This window comes from Branchiostoma lanceolatum, chromosome 2, assembly GCF_035083965.1.
Source record: "Branchiostoma lanceolatum isolate klBraLanc5 chromosome 2, klBraLanc5.hap2, whole genome shotgun sequence".
Taxonomy (NCBI): Eukaryota; Metazoa; Chordata; class Leptocardii; order Amphioxiformes; family Branchiostomatidae; genus Branchiostoma; species Branchiostoma lanceolatum.
This window is the reverse complement of record NC_089723.1, coordinates 29,151,692-29,164,117: the sequence shown is the minus strand read 5'-3', so window position 1 is coordinate 29,164,117 and position 12,426 is coordinate 29,151,692. Positions and strand designations below refer to the sequence as shown.

Here is a 12,426-nt window from a genome sequence, read left to right as displayed (position 1 = left end):
TGTGAAAGTTTTGAATGTCATCCTTAAACCATGATAAAGTAATCACAGCTGAACTTTGGGCAGTTCAAACCAGTGGATGACATTTACTCATCAGTGGTACCGGTATATAACAGGGTGCAAATGTCACATACATGTATCACAGATCATCACGCCTTTTTTCTTACATAAATAACGGGATTTGAGGGGGTTAACATAATACTAGCCCTAACATAATCTTTAGATGAATGGTGTTCAAAATTTATTCATCAAAAGTTGACCACTCTCTGACAACTGGTGATGGAGCGCTGCGAGTCGAGCATGTGAAAGAGCATGTTATGTGAGGGCTCCTCCCGTTAACTCTAACACTTCTGTGGGAAACAGATAATGACACCTTCCTATTCATCAAGATTATAGGATTTCCTATGTTGTCGTCCTACTTTCTACATAATATGTCAAAAGTGATGAAAGGCTATGGATGAATTCACAACAACATGATTGATTGAAGTAGTTACTCACTTGTGCTGCAAAGGTTGCCTTATTCTGTCAAAATAAACTAATTCATGGTTTAACACCAGACTGGATTACTCGATGTTACTGGATTACTCGATATTACAAATGTTCATGTAAAGGCCATCCTGTGTTGATTTATTGGTTAATTGGATTTTGAAAAATAATGCTAAACTGGGAGAACAACATGAAAACAACATGAAAACATTTTATATCGCAGCACACGCAGTATACTTGTAGTATAGTGACCATAGCCAGATTCAAGTTCCTTTCCCGAGTAGACTTATTCAGTTTTCACTTTATCAAGTTGGAGAAGCAAGGAAATAATTTGGGAACCTCACGCTAGGTTAGATTTAAAGCCATTCCCACACCTTTTAGTGCCCATCCCCATTTCTATACCCTTAGACCACACAGTTTTGCAAGCACTACAGTATTTATATTCTATATAGTCTACTGGTAATGGTGTATATTCAACTACCATATACTCTTTTCCATAAATGCTAAGCAGAACTAGAGAAAGCAGTATGTGCCATCCTTAAAGTCTTTGGTTAGGTCATGGAGGATAGACCCAAAAAGACAGAATGAGAATGTATGTAAGGTTGCACCAAGTAATTTTTATGGATGACGTCCTTTGGAGACCCTAAATCTAATGCGAGAGCGCAAAAAAAAAACAAGAAGGGCCGAAAAAAACAAGATGCCTAGATTTGAAATATAATAGTCGACGACACATGTTAGGACGCAAATTGAATGAGAGAACACAGTGTAACAACTAACAATTCTTTGATCCATCATGAAAAAAAGCAATAATTTGAATAAATCAGTTGCAGTTGAACTGCAGTTGTTGTCCTGTCCTGTTTCTTTCCATATCCCATTGATTTTTCAGGCCTGCAGAAACATATTAAATCAAAAAGGAACTCTTTGGTCATAGTTACATCAGGAAGCGCAATTTCTTTTTTTTTTCTTGGAACAGACCAAAATCAATGTGCGCGCGGACGTCATCCATAAAAATTACTTGGTGTAGCCTAAAGATTAAATGTACATTTTGTATTACCAACTATATTTGTGCAGAAACTGCCATCAACATTGGTTACTCCTGTAACATGCTGACTGATGAGATGGAGGATGTGTTCATCGTGGGAGCTCACTCCAAGGAGGAGGTCCGAGTGGAGCTCGCAAACGCCTTCAAGAAGATCAAGGACATGGTGGGGTGCAGGGACGTCATGATCAAGGACCCCAGGGCCACCAGCATGGTCGATATGGGGGACAAGGAGTTCGCCCTGGTTATCAACGGGCACAGCTTAGTAAGAGTCTTTTCGTTTTATCACAACCGTTATATTTCTTCTGTGAATAGCTTCTCCAGGTCATGAGAAAATTGAATTCTTTGTTTCACATCTTAAATGTCTGTACATGGCATCAATCTTGTAGCTACTGAAGGCATAATGAACTTGTTGCTTAAATCGAGACATGGGGGGATACAGACTTAGTCATGTATTTGGAACAGCGCTATTCTTGCTGCAGCACCACCTTGTGGTAAGTAGTAGTAGCACAGTTCATTACACCTGAGCAGCTGTAAAAAAAGGCAGGAGGTGTGAGAAACAAAGAAATGTATTTTCCAATGCAGCATTTCTTATATGATAAGTTATACATGTACTGTAACAGTACTATCCATGCTGAATTCAATACTTGTGTATTGAAATATCACTAATCGTGTTTAGGCTGAGTGGATGGTTTTCAGTCTTCTGTACTTGTACTTGTGCCTGAAAAGTATGATTGTGAAAGTTATCTACATTCTGTATACTGCTTGTTTCTCAGGTTCATCCCCTTTTTCAAAAGACCCACTTAATGTCCCAGAAGACCTTCAGGTTTGTGTCCTATCCCCCTTGTGGTTGTGACATTGGCATCTCATCACAAAATCCAGATCCAACTCATTGCTTAGACCATGTGACAGCTTTTTGTTCAGTGATCGCCATCCCCTCATTTGCTTGAATGCTGTCAATCATTTGGCAATAGCAACGCAATTTCATCAATCATATTTTTCCCTTTGACAGCAGTTGGCAAAGTTGGTTCTGAGATCATGCTTGGTTCTCTCATCGCTTTGATGAATGAGCGTCTTGCCGCTGCTGGGGCCCCAAGCATCCTGGCCACTTCTCAAAGAGCTCAGCCAAGTTTTCTCTATTGAAAGGAGTCCATACTTAGTCTTTTTCCCAGGTTGCTTGGTTGGTACATCTTCTCATGCAATAGCCCTGGCACAATGGCCTGCAATTTGTTCTTCTTGCTGTGTTAGCACTGGCAAGCCGTTTCCAGCCAATCACGCTGCTGCCTTCAGTCAAAAGACAACATGATTGGCTGGTAACTTCCCTTCCAACAACAGGAAGATGAGCATCTGATTGGCTGATAGCTTATTCAGCGCTAATGCAGCTGGAAGGAGGGATCACAGCCTGGTATGCCAGTGCCATTGCTTGATATATCCAAGTGGCTGTGGCCTGGCATGAGAAGATAGGTTGATATTACATTTCATGTCACATTCTGTGACTATAAGCTTGTACTTGGACAAAAATATGAAGTGTTTTTTTCTCTTCTCTTTTTTTCTTAGGTCTATGCTCTAGAGAAAGAGATGGAGATCGAGTTCCTGAACGTGGCGTCCCTGTCGAAGGCGGTGATCTGCTGCCGGGTCACCCCTCTACAGAAGGCCCTGGTGGTGGAGCTCGTCAAGAAGCACAAACAGGCCGTTACCCTGGCGATAGGGGACGGAGCCAACGATGTCAGCATGATCAAAGGTACGCAACACAACTCAATCCATTGCAACCTCTTTCACATAAGATCTGTATATTGGTTGGGTATATTGGACTGAATTTAAGGAAGAGTATTACAAAGCTTTTGTTTGTTTGCATCAGGCTGCCTCCCCCTCTCTAAACACACACACACACACACACACACACACACACACACACACATACATGTACACACACACACACACACACACACACACACACACACACACTCAAACACATACTGTGACAGTGGGTTCAAGCGCCACTTAACTAACCAGTCTAACCGGTCTGAACCTTTTAGCCTAGCGGTTTGTGTGTTGGGTTCATGGGCTGGCTGGGTTCGGCGCAGGTTCGAATTCCGGGAGCCAGGAGACTGTACTACTCGCCTCTTGTGTTTCAGTTTGCTATATCATATTTACTATAAATGTGTTTTGACAGCCACACACACAATGATTACACTGGAAGCTTTCAGGACTCTATCGTCTTGAAAATGTACTCTACCACAGGCAAGGATACTCACTACCAACAAATAGTAGTGAGCATTTTCAGTGAATTGATGTTTTATGTGTTAAATTTTTTTTCTGCAGCTGCCCATATCGGAGTTGGCATCAGCGGCCAGGAGGGAATGCAGGCTGTTCTGGCCAGCGACTTCTCCTTTGCCCAGTTCAGATATCCTTTTATAAAGTTTTATGTGTAGCTAAGCACCTATAGAGAGGGATGTCTAGTAGGAGCCTCATAGTTAAACTCCTGGTTCCAGTTCAAATCCTGGGATGGGCATCTCGATTGAGGCTGTACCTGTCTTTCGGAAGGGACGTAAAATGTGGGTCCCATGTTGGAGGAGGTGCCTCAAGCATAATGAAGGGGAAGGGCTAACAACCACAAAAATATTTCCTGCCATAGAAATAGCAAGGAAACTTGTTGACCTACATGTATGTCCCATTTATAAGGCACCACAAGAGTCTGAACAAACAAACTTTATTCACTTTTAGGGGAGTAGAGAAAATGCAAATCACTTAGGTGAGGCAGCAAAAGCCTGAAAAACATGGCGTTACATAGAACACTGACCCAGACCATACATCTGCTTGGAGATTAGTGATTCTGTACCTTAGGCATTTGTACCACATAAGTAGACATGTTGTCTATGCCTTGACACGAGCACGTATCTAGAGCGGCTGTTACTGGTCCACGGCCGCTGGTCCTACTACAGAATGTGCAAGTTTCTGAAGTACTTCTTCTACAAGAACTTTGCCTTCACACTCTGCCACTTCTGGTATTCTTTCTTCGTGGGATTTTCTGCACAGGTAAGGCTTGAACTTAAAACTACATTTGATTTAATGCATGATGATGTTTTATTTGTCACCGACAAACTCACTATGAGGAACCCACACTTTTCATTGTAGACCACCAGAAAAAGCTAAAACTGCATCAAAATGTGAGCCTGATGTAAGTAATCTGCTAGGTATTTCTTGTGCGTTAAATTGATGATATTTTTAAGCAAGGTGAACTTTGTTTACTAAAACTTTGAAATTCAGATACTAAACTGACAATACAACAACAAACTTTGGAACCTGAACATGTAAAATAAAGTTACAGCTTGTACATGTGTCTGACCATAATTTTTGTCATATTTATCTGTTTTTCCCCTGCAGACTGTCTATGACCAGTGGTTCATCACTTTCTACAACATCATGTACACATCCTTGCCTGTTTTGGCCATGGCCCTCTTTGATCAGGTATGGGTGAGAGTTTTCAACACTCCTTTATTCATATTCCTTAGCTGACATTATTCCATTACATGAAGACATATGGATTTTGCTTGTTTCATAACATAGTGTTTGTTAATATTAAAATGGTTAAACCATTGTCCAACACAAAGATTGGACTCCGGTCTTCTTCGGGATAACAGAGGATGCGATTGGTTAGAATGTGGCACCTTCCGGTAATGTGGCCTGAGCAACAGGTCAAAGGTGACGAGTTCTAAGCAATCAGGTCTTCAGCTGTCATGGCAGTCGAACCGCAGGTCACCGTAGAACGCTTTATTTTCTTTTTTACGGCGTTTGCCGCGGCACGATTTGACCCCGTTGCATGGGTGTAAACAACTGCCTGTCGGCAGCAAAAAGACCTCGGACCTACATAATGTTTATATTTTTTCACATCTACAGGTTCTGCCCAACATAACCATGTAGTTATTTCGTGCACAGCAAATTGTCAGCGAGCGCTGTGGCTTTCGAAACATTGACCATTTTTTGGTCAGTATATTTGTGCGTGTATCATTGACGGTTCACCTGGAACCAACTAGATATTTACATCACCTGATAGCCCATTTCCTCACCTTTAAATTGATACCAAAGTCCCTTGGATAATTTTATGGGAACCGGTTTTGCCCCAAAAAAAACTAACAAGAGGTCAATTTGCAGGGCGTCTTATTCTGAAAAAGAAGACAAACACAATGTCCTTTTACCATGCTTTACAGAACTCAAAGCTTATCTAATGGCATTGGTCAACTTGCATATGAATCTCACTTTTCCTGGCTTCAAGATGATATTAGTCTTATTTGGAAATGTATCAGAATATTAATTTTAGACGGCAAAACTTGAGCCGTAAGTTTCATCAACGTTCCCAACACCGGCTGAAAGTTGCAACATTGCACCTGACCTCGCCTGACCCCCGCGGCAGGAAAATGGAACGTACTGGCTGGGTTCGGTCGTTCGAACGCAGGAGTTCGAAGTGATTGACTTCAAATTTGACTATTTTGTGAATATCAGGTACCTTGTACTAAAACCTCTGTCTGTCTGTACTTGACTGTTATCATGTCAATTATCATATTGCATGTGGTAGCCGCGTTCATACAGCTTCTAATTTACAAAAAATGGGCTTTGTTATGCCACGCGAAATGTATCGAAATGTATCCAAAGCACAGGAGTGCACGCATCGGTAGCTAGAACTAGGCAGAAATTTCACAACCGCAAGGTAGACATTGTCGCAGTTTTTTCGGGGGCAAAACCGGTTCCCATAAAATTATCCTAGGAACTTTGGTATCAATTTAAAGATGAGGAAATGGGCTATCACGCGATGTAAATATCTAGTTGGTTCCAGGTGGACTGTAAATAAGATAAACACAAATAAACTGACCAAATATTCTTAATGTTTCGAAGGCCACAGCGTTCGATGTCTTTTTACAATGCACGAAATATCTACATGGTTATACCAGGCAAGTCCTGTAGATGTGAAAAAGTGTAAACATTATATAGGTCGGAGGTCTTTTTGTTGCACCACAGGTAGTTGTTCACACCCATGCAACAGGGTCCAACCCGGGTCCGGCCGTGACCCGGAAAAAGCCGTCTTAGAGAAGGCTGCGCAGAACCGATGCGCATAGAGCTCTGCGGTTCGACTGATGGAGAACGCAAGAAGACTGATCAAAAATTCTATGAGTCCATTCTCTGTGTTGTAATATATTTAAGTTCGCGCTGGTTTAACGTTCACAGTTCACAGCAAACTCAAACCCACCGCAAAAATGCTTGTTCTGCCTGCCTGCCTGCCAGCTTGTTTCAACTGCAACCTAAACATCATTGCAAACACTCCATTTTCTACCTACTGTAAAATTAAATCACAGTGATCTTAAATGCATTAATTTTACAGTAAATCTTGTCAAGATGTCATATCCCAAGTTGACAAAGATGAACCTTCATACTGATAATGTTTGTTATTTAACCAGGATGTGAATGAAGACAATTGTGTCAAGTACCCCAAGCTGTACGTGCCGGGGCAGTACAACCTCTTCTTCAACAAGAAGATTTTCCTCATCAGCCTGCTGCACGGCGTCCTGACGTCTTTGGCCCTGTTCTTCTTACCGTACGGCGCCGTCTGCGAAGCCATGAGGAACGACGGGAAGGACTTTGAGTCTCAGCAAGTGTTTGGTCTGACCATTGGGACAGCGCTCGTCATCACAGTCAGTCTACAGGTGGGGTGGAGTACATTTGTACTTCTTGTGGTGGCCATGTGGTTTGGGTTTTTAAACTTAACCTATAGCCTGCTAAGGCATCCTTTTGGCACCGAATTTGTATTGGTTATGGGGTTAGACAGCAGGGAGAAGGTTAAAGGTTCTGGGTTCAAATCTGCAGCATGTCCTAATGTTGTGCCCCTTGGAAAAAATCTTTTACACCGATTTTGTCACTCGACTGGTGAAATTGTGAAACTAGCTTCTGTTAGATTTTTCTTCTGTTTCTAGTTCATGTACTCTGAATCAAAGTAAAGTTTGTTTATTGCAAATTTTGAATCTTAAGTACTGTATTTGAACTGATTAACAATGCAAGAAGTTGGAAAGGTTGAAAGATGACTTGACCTAGAAAGCAAAGTCGCGCTGCCAAATTGATGGCAACTGTCACGGTGGTGCATTAATAGTGTCTCCTAGAGAGATGGACAAACATTGATCAAAGCAAGGACAGATAGCCAGGGTGTTCCTGTGACCAAAAGGCTTAGCATTTTAACATCAAAGAAGCTATTTGTTTCCCCATCGACACGAAGTAGTATTCTTAGGTTACATAAATGGAGTTTCCTGACAGACAATTTGTCTGATTTTCTCTTATCAGCTTAGATGACCTTCAATGCCCTTTATCGAGGTACAGAAATGTTCTTATGGGACATAGTTTCTAGCCTTGCAGGGTGTGTTACAATGAAGGAATGTGGGTTGCTATTAAAAGAAGGGGGCATGTCATGTTCTTCATGCAGGAACACTGTGGCAGATATATGCGCAATTATAAACATATACTGATGACACTCACAATCATTGAACATTCATGTCCAGTTGTTAAGAGTTCAGTTCGGTCGTTGTGTCCAGGTGACACCATTGAATGTTCTAAATGAAAGTTTACCACATCAATGTTAGATGATAAGTCAATATCTAGCGATTCCCCCCCCCCAATTGTTTTTCAAAGGATGGAGGTTAGAAGACAGCCCCACCTACGTCTGTCATTAGGTTCCCATAGGAGGACTTTTACAGTCATTTCAGGAAAACCTTGAGTTTGTATTTAGTTGATTTAGTTGATTTCATTGAATTTTAGTTCTTTAAACAAAAACTTTATTTCTCTCTGCAGATTGGTCTGGATACAGCGTACTGGACGGGAATCAACCATTTCTTCATCTGGGGGAGCATCGCCTGGTACTTCGGCGCCAGCCTCATCGTGTACAGCGACGGTCTGTACAAACTGGCGCAGTTCCCCTTCGTGGGCGTGGCAAGAAACGTGTTTGGCCAGCCCACGTTGTGGTTCACGGTGCTGCTGACTGTGCTGGTCTGCCTGCTGCCGGTCGTGGCGATCAGGTTCCTGATGAGAGACCTCAGGCCAACGGTATCAGACAGGGTGAGTCATGTCCTCCAGCACGATCGCATTCTTCTTCTGATAAATCCATAGTAGTTGTTATCTGTAGTAGTATCCATGATAGAAAATTAAGGAATTCATGGGATACCCATGGATATGTTCAGCTGTATTGTAACAGAAAAGTTTGCTGTGCATGTAGATCCTTGAATAGTGTCGGTTTTGTCACAGCCTCGCTGAATATCCTACGGCCAAAAACAAGAGGAAGTAGCACATGTGTTAAGAGATGGGTGGCTTGGATTCATAAACCCTCCTGTACCCTACTTTGTTGACACACCCTTGAAGAAGTCACTCATTGTACAGCTTTTAGCTCAACGCACAGTCTACATTCCGTATCTTTTGAGCTGCTTTTGAAAATGATCGGTTGTTTACTTCCTCTTCTTGCTCCTAACCTGGGTACCATTCTCCGTTGTTACCGATGCCTCAATCATTTTCCATCATGAACAAGCAAAAAGATTGAGCCAGCAGTCACAGCGGAGAATGATACCAGGCTATCTTGGCTCTATTTGAATTAATTGAAATTAAACGTTTTAGGGGAACTATTGTAGGACGTGGAGTAATCCACTCATTGGATCATTCTTACCGGTTATGTTTGTATCACACAGATACGGCTGGCACAGCAACTGTCCAAGACCAGTAAGCGAACCACGTCCCAGCTGCTACGGCGGAAGTCCTCCCGCCTCTCCCATCGCCCCAGCTCCAGGAGATCTGGCTATGCATTCGCCCATCAAGAAGGCTTCGGCAGACTCATCACATCTGGCACAATCAAGATGAGACAGAAGAAAATAGGCCAAAGGCTGTCAGAACACAATCTGAAAGAGCAAGCTTCAGCCGAGGACTTGACTTACGATGTTTGAAGCCCTCAGTCACTCTACTAACTTCAGAATCTATGGCTCTCAAATTGAAGAACTTTGCAAGCCTTGAAACCGATAGAATTTGTAATTGTATAGACTATGTACTTACTTTTCGATTCCCCATTTTATAGTAGATAGCAGAAAAGATGCAAACAATATGGAGGATTTTATTCTAGGCTATATTTTTAGCAGATAGGGGAGTGGGTTAGGTTTGCAACAAGCAGCCTAAAAAAATCATTATAACATCTTTCTACCAATGAAACTGTCTTTCATGAAATTGATAAAGATTTAGCATTACCGGGAATTTGTAAGAAGATATCTGATTAGTCTACAAGCATCTATTATTCCTGAGACCGTATTTTGTCAGACGTATATGAAATGAGTACAATTTCAAATTGCAAATTCCTAGCATAGCATTGTGCAGGATATTAAGCATTTTTTAGGAAAAGATTTAATGAAATATGATAGAATGTGACAAACATTTGACTTGGTGAATACTTGTTACCCTGTGTTAAGAGATGTGATATCTTGTGTATCTTGATCTTGCCACTACAATCACTGTTTTAGTTTTAGATGTTTCAAGGAGAGAAGAACACTTTCAACATGAAATATTGACATGTGCAAATGCTCAAAAGAAGACAACTGTTGTCAAAGAAATTTGAACATAGTCTTTTCAATGAGGCAAGAAGGCCCGTTATTTACTGTTACTGTGCTCTACAAAGGAAGTACTTTCTTCTGTACTCTAAACTGTAAGCACTCTACTAGAACATTTTTGCTATTCCAAAACCTTTTGACACAACATAGATACTATAATTGTTGAAGAAGTGTCACTTGATATTCATATCATATTCAATATTGTAAAATGATTTTACTATTTCTATATTGTGCAAACTTTGGTATACAATGAGTAAGATGTAATGTTGTGATGATAAGATTTTTATTATGGTCAATACAACAAGTCATGGCAATGTATGATATGCTGGCAGTACACTTACATGTAAGGTTCGTCTGTTTTGCTTCTTTGCTATGTTATGAATGTATACAGATTGAGTGTCTTTGACACAATGAGCATATTTCTGAATTTTACTTGGCACATATTGTAAAAAAAGGGCAATATTTAGTTAAGAACGGTTTCTGTATGGTGCAGTGTTTTATGCTTTGCACATTGTTTATGACCTTATTGCAATAATAAGTGATTGTTTTTGTAGATGAAGATGCACCTTTTTCTCTAAGCAGCTAAAACCACTATAATCGTAATATTTTGTATCATCATCAGATAGTATTTCGTATCATCTTCAGATCATGTCTATCCAAGATTATTTCAGAAGTTAAGTGGCAATGGTTTGATTATTAGGGAACAAAATAATTCAGTATGTAGAGTTTGTACTTAAAGGATTACAATATACCTACTGTTGCAGAAAGATTGATGAAAATTGCAGAAACAAATTCATACACTATTTACACAGGCTTCAGGGAAAACAATACAGGTTTTGCTATCGCAAACCTGTAATTACTTAGAATCCTCACATTCTGATCTTACTTTTTTTTAAATTTCCAAGGAGGTTTTCTCTGCCACAAATCCAAGAAAATACCAGTTTGCTTGAATTTTTAGCAAAAATTAAAAATTTACTGATACAATTGAACAGATACAGAAGAATTATGAAAGAAAGTATTTTTGCGGAGTTTGGTAGTTCATCCTCCAGACTTCTGGGATACAGTTTTCTCACATTACTATCACAGAAGATATATTGAAGTAACTTTGGACTGAGTGCCTAGATAAATGTGGGTATTCTAAGATTGAATGCCCTAGAGTTAAGGTTGCAAAACGGGATGGTGACTTGATTGACTGTGATGTTGAATGATATTGGAATAAATATGATTCACGATTTCAATGTATGTCGATGATTTTATTACATATTACATACTGTTGATTTGATTACAGCACGTACACAATTCAGACTCGGAACTTTTTGGAATACTTGGTAACATTTGATAGGCCAAATGTTGCAGTATCTATTCCAAAACGTAAGCTTGATTAAGTCTTCATATGGACCAATGTGAGATCCACAAACTCCAGACCCTCGTACTTATTTTGACCCCCGTTTCATTTGGAACTTACGACCAATCATAAAGCCCAACTAGGTCAAAATACAGAAATGAAGGTCGCTCTCATTGGTTGAACTTCAATTGCTAATTCTGATTGACAGCTAGGATCAGTGTTTTGGCTGATGTTCCCATATAACTATTAGTGACAGATATCACCCGAATCTGGTCGAAGAGTCTAACTTTATGTTACATGTACACGTGGTCGTGAATAGACTGGCTATTTTCGGCAACTGGTGATAGACATGCCTTGCCACGCACTAAAATTATGTGTTTGTGTAGATGTGTATGATAGAGGTCAATATCCTAATTATTTACTAAATCTGATACAAAATCTGTAAGTTATCAACTTCCAAACATTCCCTATCACAATTTGAAAATGGCAATGCCGGTGAGCTAGGAACCTAAGCTGTTTTTCCAGCAAGATATATTGCGTTCTGCTTTACTTACGCCGGAATATTTCGTGTCAACAGGTACGTGAAAAGGCTTTTAACAGATCCTGAAAACAGATTAAAAGGGATTGTTTGACAGACCATGTTTTCCATCTTACACACACACGCGACGGAGTTTGATAGTTCTGGATTGTGTGCGTGCAAACTATGGGCATATGTAACGGAAAATGATAGACAGTGCTCTTCCGGACGTACTGGCAACAAGATAACTCAGTACCAGTAAGTAACATTTGTCCTTGGCACTCGTGATTTAGGGCAACCGTCAGCTAATCTTAGGTCCCAATTGGAAAGAGGGGCCCCGCCGGGTAGTTCACGGGCTGTTTATCGTGTGTGACCCCTACGTGGCCCCATAGGACACCCTGTGGCTACCGGGCTATTGTGGGGCCCG

General features: G+C 40.7%; 1 protein-coding gene across 2 annotated transcripts in view; it reads left to right on the top strand.

The window, feature by feature from the left end:
• LOC136428437 (phospholipid-transporting ATPase ID-like) overlaps positions 1-10,696 on the top strand; it is a 35,479-nt gene extending 24,783 nt beyond the window's left edge. For both annotated transcript variants that reach the window (XM_066417930.1, XM_066417931.1), the window contains exons 22-29: positions 1,555-1,787; positions 3,080-3,263; positions 3,845-3,926; positions 4,417-4,558; positions 4,907-4,990; positions 6,973-7,218; positions 8,351-8,614; positions 9,235-10,696. In XM_066417930.1, coding sequence (XP_066274027.1) covers positions 1,555-1,787; positions 3,080-3,263; positions 3,845-3,926; positions 4,417-4,558; positions 4,907-4,990; positions 6,973-7,218; positions 8,351-8,614; positions 9,235-9,486 — 1,487 coding nt within the window. In that variant the 3' untranslated portion in view covers positions 9,487-10,696. The remainder of the gene's footprint in view (positions 1-1,554; positions 1,788-3,079; positions 3,264-3,844; positions 3,927-4,416; positions 4,559-4,906; positions 4,991-6,972; positions 7,219-8,350; positions 8,615-9,234) is intronic.
• The last annotated feature ends 1,730 nt before the right edge of the window (positions 10,697-12,426 follow it).